The 24511-nt window shown below is 38.6% G+C and overlaps 1 protein-coding gene across 1 annotated transcript; it reads right to left on the reverse strand.

Annotated features, from left to right (window-relative positions):
- On the reverse strand, positions 1–24264 carry pkd1l2a (polycystic kidney disease 1 like 2a; the record flags this gene model as incomplete). Its single annotated transcript, XM_079435769.1, has 41 exons — positions 1–126; positions 225–356; positions 449–550; positions 2084–2294; positions 2426–2586; positions 2673–2800; positions 2877–3010; positions 3105–3435; positions 3547–3732; positions 3801–3941; positions 4025–4121; positions 4296–4750; positions 6701–6914; positions 7012–7256; positions 7615–7814; positions 7911–8057; positions 8175–8353; positions 9151–9252; positions 9376–9606; positions 9757–9947; positions 10036–10261; positions 10350–10481; positions 11292–11412; positions 12243–12367; positions 12454–12609; positions 12698–12835; positions 12911–13093; positions 14083–14228; positions 14332–14622; positions 15689–15821; positions 16752–16860; positions 16973–17153; positions 17531–17666; positions 18574–18689; positions 18815–19246; positions 20276–20502; positions 20999–21146; positions 21566–21676; positions 22705–22893; positions 22988–23146; positions 23946–24264. The coding sequence occupies 41 exons, from the start codon at positions 24262–24264 to the stop codon at positions 1–3; spliced, it is 7491 nt and encodes a 2496-aa protein (XP_079291895.1).
- Between the last annotated feature and the right edge of the window lie 247 nt (positions 24265–24511).

The raw sequence follows: 24511 nt of genomic DNA on the forward strand, positions 1-24511 counted from the left end.
CTATGATATGACTGAAGCTGTAGTCATAGAAGCATCTGCATCGATTTGCATTTTCTTGCATTTGATGCCAAGAAGACTGCAGATCTTCATCAGCATCAAGTCTACGATCTCCTCTTCTTCAGAGGGCTGAGGGAAAAGAGATAAACATTGAATTCAATTGAAACTAATTTATAAAGGTGAAAACTGTAGCATAGCACTGGATTCATTGATTATTAGAGATTTACAGTGGGATGAAGTTGCTCTTCGTTGAAAGCCACCAAAATCACGGATATAAAGAGGTTAAGAACTACGAATGTCATGAAGATAATGCAGGATCCAATCAGGAAAGCTCCCAGAACTGGATTATCATCCAAAACCTGTAGGTAGAGAGAAATTATACAATTAACAAATCTAAGTTCTTAAACACATTAGCAGTGAGTACCAATTCAGTATATGCCTTTATTTGTACCTCATCATAGTTAAAAATACCCAGTTGTAGACAAATAATGGTCTGTGCAGCCTCGAGCAGAGTTCTGTATGAGTAGAGCCTCCAACCGTATATCAAATTACACTAGTGGGATACAAATGATAAAACTTTCAGTCAAATTTGAATTCAGATTGAATGTGTGAGGTCTGCAAATGAGAGTTATGGTGGCAATCAAGATTCCCAGCAAATAACTTGCATTTCAGTCTGTTCATCACGTCATTGACTTGTAATATATACCCCCGGTTTCACAAACAAGGCTTAAGCCTAGTCCTGGACTAAAATGTAAGTCTGAGCGGTTTCAACTGAAAGAAACTAACTGATCTTAAAACTAATCAGTGCCTTTGTTTCGTCTTTAGATGCACACCAGTAACGTTTTTTTTCTAAGGCCCATTTATAAAAAATTACTTAAATGTCCTAATTGAACAATGGCTTAATCCTGGCTTAGTCTAAGCCTTGTCTGTGAAACCGGGCCATATGCCTAAATCGGGGTGCCCAGTCCTGTTCCTGGAGATGTACCCTCCTGCAAACTTCAGCTCCAACCCTGATCAAACACACCTGAACCAGACAATTTATATATTCAGAAGCACTTGATAATTACAGACAGGTGTGTTGGAGCAGGGTTAGAACTAAACTCTGCAGGTAGGTAGATCTCCAGGAACTGGATTTGGCATTAGAGTACTCTGTCCTTCCAGTACAGGGCTGGGCAACTTCGGTCTTGGAGGGCAACTGTCCTGCAGAGTTTAGCTCCAACCCTAATCAAACACATTTTGTCTTCAAGATCATTCTAGTGATCTTGAAGACACTGGGTGCTTCTCAATATCCCTCCTCATTTCCTCGCTCTTTGGTCCTCCGTCTTATGACCCAGAAACCGATCGAGCTCAGCCATCTTGTAGGACATCTCAATTCTCTAATTGCACTGCGAGGATTGAGGAGGCTTCCTGAGGAGTTATGAGCGAGGATACACAGGTGTATCCTTTGTGGAAGTGTTTTATCGAATAAACGTGATGCACGTATAAATTCCCCTCCTCCTTCACATCTGTCATAATAATTTACATTATATTTTACTTTTATAGTTTAAATAAACGATACATCTCATATATTTCATCAAAAGGCAACCAGGCCTCCAAATCCAATGATTGTCTTACATGCTGTCTAATGATACTGCGATGTCTTCCACTTTTCATGTAATTTTTGTGAAAATTCGTATTGTAGAAACTAGCATCTGGTGTAAAATGTGCCAAATTGGCTTTGTGGATTATTCTGCTTTGGTGACCCCTGACAAGAATGGGAGCTAGCTGAAAGATATTCACTTTATCACCAAAGCACTCTCTATTTGCTGATTTTAGGTCACTAAACTTTTATGCTGCCTCCGCAAGTCCATCCAAAATCAGTTTTGGAAAATACAGCACAAATATTACCTGCACAGTTGTTGCCTCACGGCAGTGAGGCAGTAAGTCAGCTTCCAAAGCTTTTGGATGCTACCCTTTACTGGTAGGAGTGCTGGAGCAGGGTTGGAACTAAACTCTTCAGGACTGTGGCCCTCTAGGAGTTGCCTCTGTTGTAGGCCCTGATCATGGTCTATTTTCATTTTATGTTAAAGAACATTTCCATACTCACAGCAATGGAATAAGCCAGAAACATGATGGTCATGACCACGATGAAGCCAGAGATATCTGTCCATGCCCGCTGCAATGTGGAGGTGATCATGTGTAGCTTGGGGTTGAGTCTCAATAGATGCCACAGCTTTATGGTGGCCAGCAGAACTAAGAAGGCTATCAGATAGCCCAGTACAGCATCTGCAGTGGCAGTCTCATAAAAACTGGCAAACCTGTTAGAGAAGCAGCTGTATTAATTCTCAAGTATTGTTAAATATAAAATGTATACTGTATTGTGCAGTAAGTAGAAGTCTGATATTCCGAGCATGCTGATTGATCTGGAATACTTGAAGCCTTCACTCACATGTCTTTGTTATTTTGGTAGTACTCAATGTCCCGGTTACCCAGTATCGTCCTCTTGACAAACACAGATAATGCACTCCAACTTAGAATGATAATGGCTAACTCTAATAGATTCCATTTGCTTCTGAAATATGCCCATTTTTGCTGCTTCATTAGTTTGCCCTGTTAAATCCACAAGATACTGTGCATTATTGCTCCACTGATGCAAATTACACTATTTCATTTTAATGTTCCATGAGACAACTGACCTGCACAAACATGTAGTAGAGAATGAAGAGGAAATAGATGGCCTCTGATGCTATAACAAATATATGAAAGCCACCAGTGGACTGATAAAGATGGACAGTCTGCACCTCACTGCGATAATGGAATGCACCTGTAAAAACAACAAAATTAGTCCAACCTTTGACAACATAAGAATATTTTAAGAATATCAAGATGAGATGCCTCACCCACACCCGTGGTCTCAAATATGAGAGTCACAATGCAGAAGAGGTTCACATTTACATTATAAACTGTGAACTCCACAAAGACAGCCCGTGTATACACGTCCAGCCAGATGTTGTCATAAAGATATTGAAGCAGACTGTAGGACAGGAAAGGACAAATTAACTATTATAACTTAACTAATTATTATTAACTTTTGAAACTACATTACATGTTATAACACATTATGCTACCTGCTTGAATTCTTTTTATCCGGACCTAGTTCCATCACAAATCCTCCACCCTTATAAAGGGCCAACCCACCCCAAACAGGGTTTGCCCGGAGTTTGTTCTGAGTTTGGTAGCGCCAAGGTGTGAGTAAAATCTTAGAGCCATTCACATTTTTAGTCCGGATCCAGCCTGGGTTGTAGGAACCCATGTCCTCCGCATCCCAGGAGTATGGGGCATGACAGTCAGGAACAGAGTACTGCATGGTCTTGGCAATTTTACAAGAGTCTTTTCTTACCCTAACCTGGCGGAGTCGAGCATTGCCAACAAGTTTTGAGTTTCCATCTGTTATGAAGCCTGAAAAGGTGACATTACAACAAGGTACATATAGGTCTATTGGTATGATAAATGAGCAGTTTTTAACCTTGAACAAGTAGACAACATAAACAATACATATTGAAGGAATACCTGGATATTGCCCAAACAGATTACTGAGCAAGGAGGATTTTGCCCAATTTAATATATCATTGTGCTTCATACTGTCTGAAATGCCATTGCTGAAACTCTGCCGCATGTGCTGGGTGAGGTAGTATGCATGTGGATCTCGCTGACCATATGCGACCAAAAGAAGCATCCACAGGAATCCCACATAAACTGCAATGTAAAAAGCTGTCAACAAGCTGATCATTCTATTAATGAAAGAGAAATGATGACCTTCTTACTGAGAATCTCTCGGATGAGTGCAAAAACTTTCTGCTCCTTGATCATGTTGTTTCTCATCTTTTTCATATCGGTGGGAGGAGGCGGCTGATAGAAGCTACATGTGCTGTCTCTCCTGGCAATTCTGATTGCATCTGGATCATCTGTGGACAGATGTTTTGTCACTTAAAAGTGATTATCAAATAAGATGCGATAAATTCACTCATGTTGTTGATGGTCCAGTTACCCATGTTGGGTAGAGTCCCATAAATTGGAACATCTCCATAATCTTCTTGATCAACAGTTTTGAGTACCAAAGCAAAGAAGACTGCAAAGCCCAGTACCTAAAGAAACCAATACAAGCCCATTACGTCCAGGCTTCTGTAACAACAAAACATCTAGCAGACAATGTCAACAAGGTGCACAGGAAGTGGTAATGTACAATATAGATAAATATACAATATAAAATACAAAAAAAGGAGCGTCCAATGAATCGTCTTTTTTCTTCCATTTCTTACTTTTACAGGCTGTGTAATGAAGAGGCTTTCGAAGAAGGACACCACCATTGAGATGAGCCAGCTGATGGAGCGCTCCTTCCCATAGGTCAACCCATACATCATAGTGAAGTATGCTGAAACACCACTGGTGGCTATGACAAGAAACCAACCAACAAACACAAACCACCAGGGCAAGCCTTTCTGACAACATTTTTTGCTGTCTCCACTGTTGCCCTCTGTGGGGCTGGAGCTACGGGTATGTAGACCACTGACAGAACAGGAGGAGACTTGAGGTTCAAGTAGGTTCTTCATGCCTTGGACCTGCAATACAGCCTGGTTGTAGCTGTCTGGCTTAGAGAAGGAAGAAGGCCCCAGCAGTCTCAGCTCTCTCTCCACATTTTGCAGTTGTTTGTAGAGATATTGGCTGTAGATGCTGTGTTTCCCATTTTGCTCTGGGCTCTCACAAAAACTGCTCTCTGTGATTGGAACAAAACAATATTACTGCTTCATATATACACTGAACAAAATTATAAATGCAACACTTTTGTTTTTGTCCCCATTTTTCATGAGCTGAACTCAAAGATCTAAGCCTTTTTCTATGTACACAAAAGGCCTATTTCGCTCAAATATTGTTCACAAATCTGTCTAAATCTGTGTTAGTGAGCACTTCTCCTTTGCTGAGATAATCCATCCACCTCACAGGTGTAGCATATCAAGATTCTGATTAGACAGCATGATTATTGCACAGGTGTGCCTTAGGCTAGCCACAATAAAAGGCCACTCTAAAATGTACAGTTTCAGTGTATTGGGGGGGTCCGAAAAACAGTCAGTATCTGGTGTGACCACCATTTTCCTCACGCAGTGCAACGCATCTCCTTCGCATAGAGTTGATCAGGTTGTCCACTCCTTTTCAATGGCTGTGCGAAGTTGCTGGATATTGGAAGGAACTGGAGCATCCCAAACATGCTCAATGGGTGACATGGCTGGTGAATTTGCTGGCCATGCAAGAACTGGGATGTTTTCAGCTTCCAGGAATTGTGTACAGATCCTTGCAACATGGGGCCGTGCATTATCATGCTGCAACATGAGGTGATGGTCGTGGATGAATGGCACAACAATGGGCCTCAGGATCTCGTCACGGTATCTCTGTGCATTCAAAATGCCATCAATAAAATGCACCTGTGTTCGTTGTCCATAACATACACCTTCCCATAATATAGTCCCACCGCCACCATGGGCCACTCGATCCACAACGTTGACATCAGCAAACCGCTCACCCACACAACGCCATACATGCTGTCTGCCATCTGCCCTGTACAGTGAAAACCGGGATTCATCCTTGAAGAGAACACCTCTCCAAAGTGCCATACGCCATCGAATGTGAGGATTTGCCCACTCAAGTCGGTTACGACGACGGACTGCAGTCAGGTCGAAACCCCGATGAGGACATGCAGATGAGCTTCCCTGTGATGGTTTCTGACAGTTTGTGCAGAAATTTTTTATTTATGCAAACTGATTGTTGCAGCAGCTGTCCAGGTGGCTGGTCTCAGACGATCTTGGAGGTGAAGATGCTGGATGTGGAGGTCCTGGGATGGTGTGGTTACACGTGGTCTACGGTTGTGAGGCTGGTTGGATGTACTGCTAAATTCTCTGAAACGCCTTTGGAGATGGCTTATGGTAGAGAAATGAACATTCAATTCACGGGCAACAGCTCTGATGGACATTCCTGCAGTCAGCATGCCAATTGCACACTCCCTCAAAACTTGCGACATCTGTGGCATTGTGCTGTGTGATAAAACTGCACATTTTATAGTGGCCTTTTATTGTGGCCAGCCTAAGGCACACCTGTGCAATAATCATGCTGTCTAATCAGCATCTTGATATGCCACACCTGTGAGTTGGATGGATTATCTCGGCAAAGGAGAAGTGCTCACTAACACAGATTTAGACAGATTTGTGAACAATATTTGAAAGAAATAGGCCTTTTGTCTACATAGAAAAAGTCTTAGATCTTTGAGTTCAGCTCGTGAAAAATGGGGGCAAAAACAAAAGTGTTGCGTTTATAATTTTGTTCATATGTATATATACACACACAGAATAATTATGTATTTGTAATCATAATCATTAGCAAAAAATTTTCTCTTTTCAAAGTTGGAAATGTGAGTACTCAAGTTAAAAATTTCCACTTCCTAACCTCAAAGCATTCCAGTCATTTCAGGCAACTAGAACTCAAGTTCTCCCACATCCACTTGAAAAAAAAACAATGGAACATTGCTTTAGTTCCACCGTCCTGAATATTATGTCAAAGGACGCTTCTCCCTGAATTCAGGTTGATCAATTCCAAATCAACAAGACATTCCAGTGTTATTTTAAAGTATGAGGTGGGAGAATCTGAAGTTCTGAATTGTCCATGTCAGTGGACTCACCTTTCAGATTTACACACTCCAGGGAAGCAGCAAAAGTTTGCTCCTTTTTAGAAGAGTCAGTGTAAAACTCATTTCCAATTCGATTGTGTTGACGAATTATCTCTTCAACCAGTGACAGCAGATTGTTGATATTTGTTTTGGTGGAGTCTAGTTCTATCCTTGGAACAGGTCTTCTCATGACCTTATAGAGAGACTGTGCTATCCGTTTGATGTCCTGAAAAAATATTATTTAAAAAAAAGTTCATAATACCTCATCCATTATGACAGAGAGATGTAACTATTTTGGGACAAATTCTTAGAGAAGGACTTGCCTTTATCACAGTGTCAGGTGTGATTTCCTTGTGATTATTGTGTGGAGGCTGATTTGGAGACACACGTCCCGTTTTGCCTTGCTTTTTGGGATCTATCTTTGACTGCTGCTTGGAAGATGATTCAGACTTTTGCTCTTTTGGCCGAGCATTTCTGAAGATACTCACAATGAGGAGATTGATAGGAAACATGATAATAGAACTTTGGATGCCAATCATGACCTGCTGCCAGGTGAACTCAATCTGACCTGTAGCCCATGCAAGGACGAAAATAACATTATTATTAGTGTAAATAAGATTGAAACAAGGACAGTTTTTGAAATATTGTCTGTTTTTTAACCGTTATTGACAGAACTGCTACTAACAACGGCATTTTTTACTGTTTTAAACAGGTAATGTGATGGTTTTCTAGTGAGACGATAAGGAGCTAACAGATGGCATGGAATGTTATTCTCACTCTGTGCCCAAGTGTGACTTTAGCAAGCAATGTTTGCGTAATGCGTACAATATCCTATAGTTACATGTAGTATGGACTGAATAATAATGGACTGAACGTACTGACTGAATAAGGATGGTATTATTAGATTAATGTTTTATTGGTCGTACCCAGGTCCATGGTTTGCTCTGAGGGATCTGACGGGATACCCCAGAACATGATACTGGTCAACATGGTGCAGAGCAGCAGCGAAAAACAGCAGGAGACACGCTGCACTCCTGTAAAATTACTACTTGGGGGACGACTGATTACAGAGAACCAGATGTGACCATCACGGAAATCTTTCGCAGTCTTCATGAAGAACAAATTACTGTAACATTTCAAGACAATTAAACATTAATGAGAACATATCCATAATTTTGCAACACACATCTTTTTCTTTCAAATCTGTCTCACATCTACATACCTAAACCTTTTCAATTCCATCTCTGTTGCTACAGGGAAAACTTTATCTAGTGTACATTCTCCCAAGTCAATGGACAACCACGAGTTGCACAGGAAGTGCCACTTCTGCCCAGTCTCCATGTCCTGTACCATTATCTTGTTAACATACCTGTGACAATTCCAAAGACATTCACATACAGGAAGTACTGAAATTACATGGGCAAAAAACAGCATGCATCCATGAAATCTGACAAAGTATTATGTGACACACTCCTATTTATTTTACCAAGCAGGATGCTGTCCTGAATTGTCATGCCACAGCCTGATACTTTGTAGCTCTCCCAGAGAGAAAGGGGTGGTCAGCAAGAACATGTCCAGTCCTCCCCTTTCAAACACTGGTTTTTCAGGGTCAGTCAAATGATGAGGTTCACTCTCTCCCTCTGAGCCCTGTAAAGTCACTGTCACCTGGAGCAATTTTAAGGCATGGTTAATACTGAAATGGCACAACAGTATTTCTGGATGATAGCTGGAATCATTGGTACAACCCTCCCCACTCTCCAAGAACTGTACTTATCTAGAGTGAGCAAAAGGGCTGGTAAATGGGGTGGTGATGGCGCAGTGGATAAGACACATGCCTTTGGTGTGAGAGACCCGGGTTCGAATCCACTGTGAGACACCAATGTGTCCCTGAGCAAGACACTTAACCCCCTAGTTGCTCCAGAGGCGTGCGACCTCTGACATATATAGCAATTGTAAGTCGCTTTGGATAAAAGCGTCAGCTAAATTAATAAATGTAGATGTAAATGTAAAATCACTCTGGAACCCTCACATCCAGCACACTCCCTCTTTGAACTGTTACCGTCTGGTCGACGCTACAGAGCTCTGTGCACCAGAACGACCAGACATAGGAACAGTTTCTTCCCTCAGGCAATCCATCTCACGAACACTCAACAATAAACGTGGAACACACAACTAATACACTATCCATTCACCACACTCACTAATTTTATCTTTATTTTTGTCATTTCTAATTTGCACATACTTGACCTGTACATACATAGTTGTCTATTATATATTGTGTTTTTGCTGCTTTGCACATTGCCTTTCGGTTAATTGTTGATATTCTTTTATTATCTGTGTCCTGTCCTGTTGCTGTCTTTCTGTTGCACTGTGGAGCTTCTGTCACTACAACAAATTCCTTGTATGTGTAAACATACTTGGCCAATAAAGCTCATTCTGATTCTGATTCTGATGATGCTTACCTGAGAAGAGGTGGAGGCTCCTCGACGATGTCCCGTGTTGATACTCAACAAGTAACGATATTCGGCTAAGGGATCGTTGTCCTCAAGCACTGTGACCTTCACCTTTAAATAGGCAGATTAAACAAGGAAGTTTATCTTTTTTTTGTTTGCTTGTTTCAAACGAGATATGGAATTACAAGTATCTCAAATTGGATCTTCAAGAGAACCAGGTTTCTAACAGCAAACCTTGACTGCATCCTGAATGTCTTTTCTTCGTGCCCACATCACAACCACCAGGTAAGCCAGGATGATGGAGCCTACAAAACACACCACCACTGGGTTGTTGACGAAGGTGGCAAAAAGTTCAGCAGTGCGGGACACATCAACCACATTGGGCATGACGAAGAAAGAGCTTCCAAAAAAGGTCAAATGGGTACACAGGCATTGAGTAACCAATGTTGTAGTGCGAGGGCCAACCTGAAAAATGTAAGTCTCTAACCATAGGGTTTTCTGTTATAAATTACATGCTTATTCAGTTTAAAGGACCATTCACACTGAGAGTGATTGCAGTAATAAAATCACTGTCAGTGTGAATGGGCCTTAAAAGACATTAATTGTTTGACTTACCCTACAGCCATCGCCACTCCAGTTGGCCTTTATCTCATCCCAATACAAACAGTGAGCAGCAATGGTTGTGATGAAAACGGAGGCATTTGTCGAATTCACCCCTGCACCAACAACAGGCCTCACCAGAAGGTAGTAAACGCCTACTTCTATTGTCATCTCTGTAGGGTTAAGCACCCATGTGTACCTTTCCTCTACACCACACAAATAAAACAGAATGATTTTCAATCTCTTGCAAAAAGCATAAAAAAATCAGTTAAATTGTTTAGATTTGTTAATAACCTTCAGAGTCACCATCTTGAGGTAGCTGGATCCGAGCCTCATAATTTGTATCATTAGGGTAGTCCTGAAAACCCAGGAGCAACTGCAGAGTTGTCTCCTCTGAAGGATCTAACTTGAAAACCAGAGATATATTGTGTGCAGTCACATTAATGACCACAGTGCTGAAGTTTGCCAGTTCCAGAAGAGTTTGGCTAACCTCTGCCACCTCGGTCCTTGGTAAGAGAATCTAGGAAATGAAGAAGATAAATAAGTTCTGGAAGTTTTATGTTTACAGTAGCCAAGCTTTTAGCTTTTTTTGCTGACAATCTCGTTACCTCAATCTCCTCGGTGAGGTTTGCCACTGGAATCACAGAGCCATTCATTTTGGTAAGAGAGAGAGACCCCACTGATCCACTGATATGCTCGCCGTCATGCCATGAGAATGGATTTATCCCAAAACTTGTCATCTGTGAGGTTAAAGAGGTTATCTTTGAATCTTACTTTACAAGTAGGTCTTTCAAGGTTGCCTGGATGGGAGAGGTGTCCAAGGCACACATCCTCTTCTCCATTTATACTACATCAGAGGGACCTATAATACAGGCCCATAGCTTCTCCTACCGCTGTTACGCCAATAACATGCAACGCTACTTTTATTATATCCAGACAAGGAACACCACCTCCAACTCAACCAAGCAAAAAGGGAACTTGTTTTCACAGCCACTCCAACAGCACAATTTCACAACCCAGCAATGCTTTTCAACAATAATGCCAACCATATCAGCCAGAAACCTTGGAGTAACCTTTGATGACTGAGTTTCAAAGTCCACACTGCAGCTTGGCCATGCATGTTTGTATTGCTCAACATTAGGAAGATCAGGCCCTTCCTAACTCATCCAGGCCCTTGTAAATATTAGGCTAGACTATTGTAATGTTTTTGTGGCTGATGTCCAACATGTACAATCAAACCTCTATAAATAATATAGAACACAGAGGCACGATCATTCTTTAATGAGTCCAAGATAGCCCATGTTACCACTCTTTTAATGTCTCTTCACTGGCTACCAATACATACACCTCTACTCCCTCTAACAAATTTACATCCCTTCTAAAAGTCAGAAGTTGGTGAGAGGGACAGAAAGGCAAAAAAATCGTCTTTGCTAATCACTTTGCCTAAAAATTACATTCAAAATTACATCTGCTGAACTAATAAATGTACATTTGATCAACTAGTTAAATTTCTTATAAGGAAAGAAAGGTTAATTTGTTACTCAACTCACCCGTACATCTACTGGTTCTTCTGGAGACACAACATCAGATCCCAGAGATGGGAGGATAAAACTGGCAGAGCTGTTCTTCCGAATGTTAATGGGCTGTTTCGAAAGGCCATCTGATGATATTCTGAAAGAGCACAACAGAATGAGTCATTTTATAGTTTAGGTCACAAAATAAAGACCCCATTAAGAGAAAATTGAGCTTTTCTGCTTTTAATAGCCAGATTTGAAGCTGCACTCTAAAAAATTCTGGGTTAAATACAACCCAGCGCTGGGTAAAATATGGACAAACCCAACGTTTGGGTTGTTTTGACCCAGCGGTTGGGTTACTACCCAGAAGGTTGGCTTAAACATTTAACCCAACTGTTGGTTGAAAACAACCCAATCGCTGGGTTTGTCCATATTTTACCCAGCACTTAGATGTATTTAACCCAGCATTTTTTAGTGTGTGTCTATATGGTTGTGTACAAATAAACCTTCAGAATATATACTTGAAAATGAGCAATTTTTTTCTCTTCCAGTAAAATGTACCAAATTATCTGCAAAGCGAGATCCAGGAAAATAGTCTCTAGAATCAGAATGTCCACCCTACCTAAAATATTACCACCTGCTTCTGTCTAGCAATAGCATGTAGGAAATTGTGATTTCACCTGTTGTGATGTAAATGATAGACTACTGGCTTTTTTCAAGAGAAAATGTGTTATAACAAAACATTTCACTTTTTATCTTTTTCATCCCCTTCCCTCGAACCACCTGTCACAAAGAAATTGCTTTTGATTATCCAATCATTTCATGACCAGATTTTCTCGCAGAATATCTTGTTTTGAAAAAAAAAATGTACCATTTCTTTGTTTCATTGCGACATACAAAAATGTTACAACATATAAAATATGTTGCATTATAGGATTTATGTTTATGATTTAAGACTATAAATACTATTTAATATTATTAATTTACCTGTTGACATATAAACCAAAAACTGATGTGCTGAGAATGGTGGGCTCCTGGTTCACCTTTTTCTCAGCCAACAAGGCACTCTGAACATTGTCCACAGTGCTTAGTAAATGACTGGAGATCTCATTCTGTAATAGAGGGGAATGGAAACAATGTCAAGAATGATGGTTTATAATCAGAGTATGGAGTAGGGCTTGAGTATTGAGTGATGTACCTGCTTAGAAGTACTGGAAGAAACTTTGATGATGTTACTGACAGCATCAATTATCGGCGTAGATGCTTGCAGTATCTGTTCAGAGAACTCCTTACCAGAAAGCGCCAAGGAGACCAAGGACGTACTGAGGTTTGTAAGCAGATAACTAGCCTGTAACTGTAGCCAGGAAGAATGACTTAGGAGAGATGTATTACTACTAATGTATTGCTACCATCTAAATTCACCTGGACAGTTCAAGAAGTACCTGAGCAGTGTCTGTCAGCTCATGACCCTGTGTGGTAAGGCCTGCAACCACATTAGCACTCATCTGCACCTCTGCTGGATTCTTCGGAGGGAAGGAACTTGTGGCAGCACTCAAACTCTGCAACATCTGCTGTCTCAGCTTCAGTTAGAAGATACATGGTTAAGAGATGGGTATATAAAGCACTTCTGAATGTGTATATTCCCTGTAGGCTACCTCTTTTTTGACACTGTCATGCTGTCCTTCAGGTAATGCACCATTCAGTCTGTCGGACACAGACTGGAACATCTGTGCCAGTGCTACCCCAGTGAGTCGACCTTGTTGCTGCAGCTGAGAGACCTGGTTGGAAACCAGCACCTGGAGATCTCCAACTGTGTGATTACTACTGGTGTCCTTTACCTGGAACGTGATGCACAACAGTTTCTTTTCCACAATTCGTTCATATCATTCTGTCGTTCTTTTTCTTCTGTATTTCACTCATATTATCACTCATATTTCACTCATATTTATGTCATATTATCTGTCTGACTTTTTCTCAGGAAATGGTTCCATGGTCCCCATGGCCTAGTACTGATATTGATTAACAAGAAGAATCAGATATAAACTTTACATTGCATTTCTTCATAGAAAATTTATTTTAAATGGTTGTTTTTCATAAATATGAGCCAATTTGCATGTTCTCATTCATCATTGACATATTAATGGGTTAAAAAACAGACTGAAATTAGTTGAAAAAATATACAATTAGGATTTAGAAACGAAATTTTGCATTTATTGAATTATATAGTCATCATTCACGTTATAGTTTTTTTATGATTATTGATAATTGACACATGGTTTCCAACATGTTTGGTCTTCTTTCACCATGATTATATGACACAAAACATGTTTTCAAAGGGAAGACGTGCATCCTTTTTAATTTATTTATTCCTACATTCTATAATGTTTGGTTTGTTACAGGAAAACTGAATAGATATCTATTCATATTATCAAGTATAAATTAGTATATAGATTCCAAACTTATTGTGACAGGGTTGAATTAGGGTTAAGGTTAGTAGCGATACAAAATAAACTTACAAAAAATGAGTACTGTGTAAAACTATAGCCACATATTTATAGAAAAGTCTGAAAATTTTTAAGAGTTGGCCATTGAAGAGCAAGTATTTGTTGATTATCTGAATATTTATTCCTCTGTGCTGGTTGCTCACTGTGTAGTGGTTACAGATCTGGTATTTTGAGCCTGAAGTGGAAAAATATAATGTCTTGAAATTTGGCAGTGATTTATTCAATTTCTGAAGGACAAATGGCACAGTTTTCTGAGAAAGAACCATCTGTCTAATTCATTCAGCTGAACTGTATTGAAGTGTATTTTTGACTACACTACAAACCTGAGTGGTTACAGCAGTGTCAGCAGTAACACCTGCTGCGTTCTTAACAGTGATGACCACCTTCAGACTGTAGTTGTTATGTTTATTCCCTAGAGGGAGGTAAAGCGACTCCACCGTGGGCTCGGCACCGCAATACAAATAATTACCTGCAAAATAGGTCAAAGTACATGAAGTTAACCTTTATACACACAGGTTGATTTCACCTTTATCAGGAAGAACCAAATTTAGAATAAAAATCTAATTTCTCACCCTTGGCAGTTTTGAAGCAGAAAATACAGGACCCAGCTTTGCAAAAAGATGGATCGACAGAGCAGCTGATCTTAAAGGGGGAGAGAACATCACCCACAAGAGGGCTGATGATGCAGGAGGGAGGACTCAGGGCGATAGGGAGCGTTACAGAGTTGAGTGATTTGTCAGTAGTATGAGTTGATGGAGAGACAGTGGTCGGCAAAAGCGGCTGGACTGATGAATCCTCAGTACTGGATGTATCAACAATTGGAACAGTGTATCTAGCAGATCCAGATAAGCTGTCTTTGATAGCTAAGAGAAAACATATTTGGCATCAATCAACCATGGTCTTAAAATTCAAGATGTACAAAGTAATTTGGGGTTACATTTTATTTTACGGTGTCATTGTTACCGTGTATTTCACAAATACAGAGTAAAATCAATTAACATCATGTACGTACCATAGGGTTAGGGTTTGGTTTAGGGGTAGCTGAATGTAATTATGCAAAACTGTGTTTACTATATAGAAGTAGGCATATGTATAATAAGGACAAAGCGTTAGGTAATTTGGTGGTTCCAAAAACCACTTAAAGGAAAAAGTTCACCCAGAAATTTAATTGAATTGCCCTCGGGAATTTTTATTGGAATAGATTTGGATAAATTTTTCATTACATCATTTGCTCACCAACATGCTTTACAGTGAATGGGTGCCGTCAGAATGAAAGTCCAAACAGCTATGAATGTTTTGGAAGCTTTGCACATCACAAGACTGTCATTTTGACGGCACCCATTCACTGCAGGGGATTCAGTGGTGGGCAAGTAATGTAATGCTCCAAATATGTTTCAATGAAAAAACAAACTCAACTACTGTACATGGCCCGAGGGTGACTCAATTTTTTTGCTAGTTTTTATTTTTACGTAAACTACTGCTTTGTCACATTTAAAAATGTATGAATGTCACTGCATTAGATAATATCAAACCAAGTAGCATTTATTTGTATGTAAAGACATCCTAAACACACTTCTCGTTCTAGAGCAAATAAATAAATAAATACAGATGTGCTGGGTTTCAAACAATAAAATAATAGATCGATTAACACAGAAAAAACGGGACGCTTTCTGGTTATGAGACTAGTGGAATATGTTCATAGTTAATGCGATTACCAAACCTGTGGTAGAACATCTGTGTGAACTTGAGGAGAACTTACTTCATCCAATAAATTTGCCATGACACAATTGATTTAAAAGTAACCAATGGCTAAAATTTCTTTGCAGATTCTGCTTGTTTTGATATTTGTCTATCTGTGCAATGAAATCAATACATTTTTAAGCGTGATTTCAGTGTCCAAGCTCATATAAAAATTTAAGCAACTCCTACCATAAACCACCACTGTGATATCCTGCTTTGCCTTTCGTAGTGTATCACTCTCGATGGTAAAAGAGCTGCTGCCCTCTGCCTTCTGTATCAATGGCTTTTTCACTGACTCTGAGTGACAGTTGCTTAGCGAATCCTGTGAGAACATAATGCATTAGATGGTATTTTAATACATCATACAGACACACTATATGTCTTTTAAGAAAAAAGTGTGCTTAATCATATTTAACGTGTACTTGCAGTGTATTTAAAATCATAAATGTTAAAAAAAAAAAAACTACATGCAGTTGCGGATAATATAATATTAATGGAATTAGAGGCTGCTTAAATGTACTTAGAGTAAACTTTCATGTGTCTCACAGTTTTATGTCAAATATTTGCAGTAAACATTTTAAATATTTAAAAAATATTTCCCATGCTTTAAAGAGGTACACTTATATTATTTTAATAACATACAAGTACTTGTATTTATAATTTGTGTACTTTTAGAACTGAACTGTAGTGTGTTATTTGATATTACATTGGCCTAATACATTTTAAATATACTCAATTGCAACTTCACTGTTACAAATGTGTTATAAACGGTTACACTTTTTTTTTCGATAGTCCACTTTAGACATTCTACTAACAGTAAGTAACTTTGCAACTACATGTCAATTAGCAATCATTAGAGTATTAGTATACGGTCTGCTTAATATCTTCTAACACTTTATTTTGATGGGTCCACAACATACAACATACTGACTATAAGAAACTTTGCAAGTATATGCCAACTTACTCTACTAACCCTAAACCTACTCTACTGAGAGTTAGTAGACATGTAGTTGCAATTTAATGAGAATTAGTTGACATGTAGTTGACATGTGGTTACAAAGTTACTTTATAGTTAGTAGAATGTCTAAAGTGGACTTTATCTAAATAAAGTGTAACCTTATAAACATATCACAAACAAAGTAAGCTATGTATTTTTTCCACCATGGATCACATGCAAAGTTGAAATGATTTTCAGAAAGCACGCTAAATCTACAAGTTTAATACTGGATTGTCATAACATAAAAACACTTACAGTAAAATCCTTTTTGCTCTCAAAGTACCAAACAATTTTCTGACATCCTTCACACTGCACCTGTAGCTTAACACTCGCAGCGACGTTCACCGGATTGCAGTTGGAACAGCTAAAAAGAGAGGAGATAAAGTATACACCAGTTTCAAAGAAGGCTACTTAGTACGAATGACAACAAATCTAAGCGCATCATTTGACCAAACTGCAGTGGATTACATGCTTACGTAACAGATAGCTTCATATTTTCTCCAGGAATGACAGTGATGCATCTGGTTCCAGATTGTGTGACACCATGTGACTTGGTATGCACAGTATACACAGAGAAACTGTATACTGGTGGAAGACAAGCTTTGGGTATCTCATAATCTTTATTTGTGACTTTATGGGGACAGGGGCAAGCCTCACCTACAAAGAAAGAAAGAAATAAAAAAAGACCAGTTTCTTATATGCTGCAATTAATGTTACATGGACCAATTCAGAAAAGATAAACAAGATGACAATTTTTGGCTGGTTTGCTGGTTCCATTAGTGCCTATGGTAAATGTCCTAACTACACATATTGACAAAAAACATCTTTTTTCTGCTGAAAGCTATTCAGAAGTATCCACATTTCTGACTAAACGGATTGCAAGCAACATTAAAATCAAAGCAGCTCTTAAAATCATGATGCTGACTGAGCAATTGCTATTGATATAAATGAGTATGCTAACTGATTTCTCCAGGTATTATAGACCTCCTCGTATTATAACACATTATTTGTGATTTAGCAATAGTGATACTTACTGCATCTCCAGATAGCATTGCCATCCTCTAATCCATCAACATATAGCTTGACACTGGCAGTGCCGATGACTGGGACATCTGGATCTACACTGATCTTTAGATTATTAGCTCTGGCCGTTCTCACATGCTCACTGATCTGTAGAAATAATAGATGTGTAACGGATTCACTGCATTTTTAAGTTAAGATCTGTTGACAGTATCTGTGCCATACTTCAGAAAATAATTTCAAAACCATCAGTTTGTAAAAACAAAAAACAAATAAAAATGTGTGTACAGTAAAACACTTACAAAGGATGTCTATGAGGCAAGTCACTGCACTGAAATAATGCTAAAATACACAATATTTATCAAATACATCCACAAGTCATCATTTAATACTTTAATATGATATGTTCAGGGATAACAGGAAAGTATTTTATAAGTTTATATTTTATGTTTACAATAGTCACATAACTTAATGTTAGCTAATGCATCAACTAACATTAACTAACAATGTGCAATTCATTTGTTACAGTATTAATTAATATTTGTTAACAATAGTTAATAAAAAACACAACTGTTCATTGTTAGTTCATGTTAGCTCAGGTCCATTAAATGATATTAACAGATATTGCTTTTGGTTTTAATGATGCATTAGCAAATGAAACATGAACTAGAAAAAGCTTTACAAGTATTTTTTTTTTTTTTTTTTTTAGTTCATGTTAACTAATGGAACCTTATTGTAAAGTTTTACTATTTACTGTACATAAAGAAAATATAGTAGTCTTACCATAAAATAACAATTTAGACAACTTAACAACTCAAGTAAATCATTTCTGTATAGAAGAACCAATACAGACTCAAATTAATATACTACACTTGTACTTCTAAACCTTCAGAATGTCTGGAAAAAATATTTTTTACACACTAACAATGGTGATTTTTTTTTTCTGTTGTAACCTGCAGTGAACATTTTCTGTAGTCAACAACATCTCACATAAATGAATTAAGTGCATGCTTATAATGGAGCATGTATGTTTATGGACAGACTCTGGATCGCATACCGTGTCTCCTTTATGTTGATTCACTGTTTCGTTGTAACAATTCACTGTTGTGTTTCCACCATCCATTTCCATGCTTGAGAAGGAATTCTCTGCTCTGACCACAACATTTAATTTGCCTAAATGATCAAAATACACACTACGTTAATTTCATTAAAATTTATGTTTAATGTATGTCCAAAATCCTCTTAAGATTCATGCTTTTGAAATTAAATGTCCACATACTTTTGGCCCTCTTGTGTACATGTAAATAAGTAGAAGGCAGTACCTTGTATTGTGTTTGAGATTAAGAAAACCTGTGGACTTCCATGTAGCATCTCATGCATCTCAGAAAAGGTGTGATTGGCTCCAGACACCAGAAAATGCAGTTGCACTGGAGCCCCCTGAGCCAAAGACACATTGACATGGAGGGCATGGACCGGACACTTCTCATGCTCAGGTTCCACATCCACAATGAGGCCTTCCACTGGCTCTACCAAGCACAGCTCCAGGACAGTGGAGCGATCTACAGCTGTCACCCCACTGAGAGCCACAACAGTAATCTGGTGGCAGCCTGGTCCTAGCTGCTGCTGCACCTCTGGAGATACAGTGATGTTATGTGGAACTATCCCTCTGATAGCAGAAGTGGAGGCCAGCTCTGTATTTCCATGCTGAATTTTGTATGTTACATTTGTTCCTGGAGGAGGTAAACATTCATTCAGATTTTCTCAGTTTTTAAAACTTAAGTTATGTCATTTGAAATCACTATAAGGATTTCTGACATGAGTTGGATGGAAAATTTAAGCATATGTTTTAATAAAATCCCATAGGCTTAAACCCAAAGTAGTTCTTCCAAGAATTCCTTGGTGGAAACAACCAAAACATAAAAGACAAAGACAAAAATTTGGAAAAGAGGAGGAAGAATGAATTGCGATAAAAATATAAGATAAAAAGTTGCAATTACATTCTTTATATTTTAATTCAGTGATGAAAACAAGGAAAAGGTGCTCAATGCAGAGCAAAATGGGTGGAGTTTGATGTTCAGCTCCCCCTCTCTGGATGTAGTGGGTGCAGCTTGAAGGTCCAACCACACCCTAACCATAAACCTATCCCAAAGCTCCACCCATTGGGATCACAGAGGCAGGCCCAAATTGGTCAGATGAATGGAGCTGGACTAGGTCTAGGGCCACCCTTTTGACAAATTTGGGTCTGCCGTGAGGACCACTTGGGAGATAAGCTTCCAAAGCTTGCACATGCACCTTGAGGTTTATTTTTCCCACTGTAGGTTTGTCCACATGGCAACATTGTCCAGCTCCATTGTTTTACAGTCAAAAAAGAAACCATTGAGACTAGCTACTGGGGAGACCCGTGTTGATGATCGCTTGTGTGAGGGGATTAAGAGATACAACTTTGATTTAAACGAGTACATTGACATTTTGAATCAGTCATAACTTCTGGAGAGGAATTGCGCCGCCACTGAACAAGGATGAAACTTTCCAGTGCGCATGTGTCGATTTACAATAATATGCCATATCAAGGGGCCATAACATCATAGACACCAGAATACCTCAAAAGCTGCATAGAAACACCCTAGCAACTGTGTAGCAAAACACAGGCTAGCATTGTAGTTTTGAGTTTTGCATGGGCTTTTTCAGAAACTGTAAAAATGCTTATAACATTCCCTTTTGTCAAAATAATAATGATAATAATAAATGTTTATTTTTACCTGCGTCTAATGTCACTTGGATTCTCAGAGGGTTATTATAAAGTGCTTTGCAGTTGGAATAGTCTGTGGATTGATTCATGCTGTGGCACTTTATGGTCCCAAACTCTCCAAGCGGTTCCTGGATAGTGATGCTTCTGTAGGCGGTCACATGCCATTCACTAGTACTGCACTCTACTGTGACAGTGTATGCTCCAGCACGGCTGTACTTATGCACCACATTCTCCATCCTAAAAAGAGTTTCCACAGTCATTCATTAAAGTTCCCCAGTGTACCTAAATCTTATTTTAAAAACTGTACTTGCAGAGAATTTAATATTAATTACATAAAAGGCAACTTAAGTGTACTTAGAGAAAGTACACTTTCATGATTGTTTCTTAACATACTTGGTAGTAGACTTTTTTACAAATACAAAAATGACATCAGTGAGAAAGCAGCAGTTAAAAAAGCATCTGATCATAGCGATGTGGATATGATTTCACCAGCTCTTTTCGGCAGATGAGGTAATTAAAATGACACTGTTATGATTACAAAGTATATTTGAGACTATAAAACAGATCTGGCTATGTGAGACTATAGTTTGAATAATTTCAATTCTTTGCATGCACATTACAGTACAGAATGGCTCTTTCGGCAATAAACTGTAAGCATTAATTTCGGTTAACAACGGTTAACATACACAGAATATTATTAACATCTATTATATAGTAGAAGGACAACACTCACTCTTCTGGACTGTAATTATCAATGATGTGTCCATCTCCAGCATTAAGTGTGCATGTGAGGTTGCCTTGAAACGGATGCAGCAACCACTTCACTTTAATGGTAATGTTGTCAAAGACAGTAGCCAGCTTGCTCATCAGCAAATGAAGAGCTGATAAAAAGCAGTGTGCAGAGAGTTAATATCCAAAAGTCAAATTGTCAATATTATTTAAATGCAAGAAAGTAGTAATAAAAGTTTAAGATTAGAGTAGGGATTATTTATATGACTTTTAACATGGCCAACTTTGTATGTGTGTGTGTGTCAGGGAACACTTATGTAACTAAAGTGTTCTTTTGAACAACAATTCTAAATATATGGAGAATTGTGCAACAGATAAGCTGACAGTCACAAATGAATCCATGCAATCAGACACGTACTGGGGTAATAAACTACTGTCTAAAGGCCACAGTGTGCAATACGTAAGAGACAATAATGCACCATATTATCAACATCAAATATGTGTTTTTATGTAAGGAAAATGTAGTGTTAACATCATATGTCACACTGGGATGGGACAAAAGAGTTCTGACCATCTTTGCAATGATATTCCACTGCCAAATAGCTTCCCAGCACAGGGCACGGCTCTCCAAAAGATGAAATATCGGCAGCAGCCTGACACACCTGCAGTCCGTGGCAGTGCTCTTGATAGAAAACAAGAAACAGAATAGTTTTACATTCACTGTACAAATCATCTGTAATATTAATCACTCTATGCTGCTGGATACACAGTTGTACATGCTCAAATAAACCATCCCTCTGTAAATATTGAACTCAAGCATACATTTGGTTATAATTTCCTTTTTATGGTTAAGAGGCATGTAATCTGATAGTGCTTTTGTAAACGGTGTAGAAGCTTTTTGCACTGTATTGCCCTGTATGAAAGAAAGAGCACTCTGCAAAGTCCATATGTTCTCCGATAATAATACACTGTATATGGCCTTAGGATTAGTTCATAAAACACATTTTCAAATATATGATAGATCTTAAGTGACAAGCCTGAAATCATAAAATGTTCCTTATTGTTTATGGCACTTAAATAGGATACAAAAAGGTGCATGCAGCTCTTAAAAAAAAAAAAACGAATCTTTTTTTTGACAGTAGTTATAGTAAGAGATTTTTAACACTTTGCTGTTGATTTTAAATCTCATGAAGTCAAACAAATTATTACATGCTGCTGAATTTCTGACTATATATGATGTTTGGAATTGCAACCCTGTTACCAAAATTTGAAAATGTCTAAATACAGTCAAAACCCTGATTTGGGTGATTTTAAGGAATCATAAAAAACATTTAAGTAAACATGGAAATCAAACAGACAAAAATGTAAGTATGCAAGAATGCATTACAATTTTGCAAGTAACAGGTCTTCTGCCATTTAGTTTGTTTGCAGTTGTTTTAAAATTTTCCAAAAGAAAATTATATTTATTTGTTTATTTTTTTTTCTATAATACGGTTGAATGCAGTCAGCAACAATATTAAAAAAAAAATTGGATTTAACAAATGGATTTAACAAAATTTTAAGTTAACCATACATTATAATTTGTTAAGTATTACAAATAGCTTTTAGTACAATTAATTCAATTTTAATTTAGTAAAATTATGACACACCAGAGTGTTACCTACTCATGGAAAGTGTCATCTAATAGTGGGAAAGTTTCACTGGATGTACCTGACACAGTATCTACTATATCCACCCAGCTGCACTCCTGCTGTGGAGATGCCTCTGAGGGAGCGTGGCTGCTCCTGCAGTAATGCACTGTCTTCCTTCCATAGAAGCTGTCATCAATCTCTATCACTTGACCAGAGCCACACTGAAGTGTAGCGTTATGCTCAGCGCAGGCTAAAGAGTGCCCAGACTCTAAAAAACACCAATCAAATACCAACACATGTTCAGACTAAATCAAAAAGCAAAGCTGAGGAGGAAATACTCTCATATAAAGAAAGAGACCAACCAAATTCGCAAATAAAGTAGAGCTCCTGGCTACAGTTACTGGTGGTTTCCCACTGAAATCCAGAATCTCTCCTGATGTAGCCACAGGATGCATTTAGCGAGGGCTCCTGAAGCCAGTTGGAATAACTAACATCTGAGCCATCTAACCAGGACAAGGGACCTGGGAATGCATAAGTAACAATATAAGATAACAACACTTATGTTTTTTTTTTTTATCTTGTTCAGATTATAAAGAATAATAATTACGCAATTAAACTGTGGAAAGACATTTTGTTTTCATATTTCAATATCAGTATGGAATGTGGAATGAGTAAACAGTGCCTTCTTCACTATTCAAAAACAATTTGCAAACTGTGTTTTTATCAAATAAGATTAACCAAACTTGGGCTGAATAAATCTGAGGATGTGTAAAATGGTGCTAGAGTCTTACAAATATAACTATAACTAAGTCCTGGACCTAAACAATGCAGCAAAGACTGTACTCTCTTTGTCTTGATGCCTATAATAGCCATTTGCAGAAACAGAGACAAATCTAACACAAAAGGGGGCATGGCAATAAAGGTGCCTGAAAAGGTCTTTGTAAAGCCAGAGATTGGTGTCAAGCCGCAGACCCATTAAGAACCTGCTCTGTAGAGATAACACCACAAATTAGCTGGTAATAATGGTGGTAATGTTACAATGTAGGTGACTGAAAAATAGTTAATCTGTGCATGAAATGCAGCTGACAAAAGAGATAAGACATTGTAACAGTCATAAAGCATCGCTGACAACCAGGGATATAAACATGTCACTTGCACCACCGGTTTATACAATTCACTAAAAAAAAATTGAATGGTACACCTTCTAATTAAAACTTAATGTTTTACTTAATCACCAGAACCAGAAACATTATGTTGGTAAAACAGTAAAAGCTTTAATGTTGTCTTTGGCGGCATAGTAAGGAAACTTATAAACAATACCTTCAATGGCAGCAGAGTCCAGAGTGAGGTTGGTGGAGGCAGGAGCAAGTCCTATCCACCAGTCCAGCTCGGGCTGCAGATGTTTTTGTAGAAACTGCTGGGTTTCATCATTCTGGATGAAGGCTAGATGTCCACCGCCTCGCTCACACCAAGCTTGGGCGCTAAGGAAACTGCGCTGCAGAGCCACAAACTCATAGCAGGAGCTCTCAAAGGCCTGCTGGTGCTCTGGACAGGAAAGAACCTCCTCATCATCGCTCCAAATTGAGCCGACATGAAAACTCACTATTAGGAACAGAGTGTAGAGAGTGTGATTGTCCATCTTCATCCTTCACCTGTACTTGAACAGAAGCAGCCTGAGCCCTCTGTTTTTAAAGGCCACTGACGTCCTCCCCTAATATAGATTCCGAAGTCATCAATCGACTTCAATCACCAACAATGGTTTGATTGCTTGATGGCTGGCCTTTGTGATGACCTCTTAAATGCATTAACACAAATCATCCCACTGCATTGTGCCCCTCAGGTCCCTGTGTAAATAACACTGCACAGAAACACCGATGTCTATATCC

This window comes from Barbus barbus (genome assembly GCF_936440315.1).
Source record: "Barbus barbus genome assembly, chromosome: 2".
In the NCBI taxonomy this organism is placed as follows: domain Eukaryota; kingdom Metazoa; phylum Chordata; class Actinopteri; order Cypriniformes; family Cyprinidae; genus Barbus; species Barbus barbus.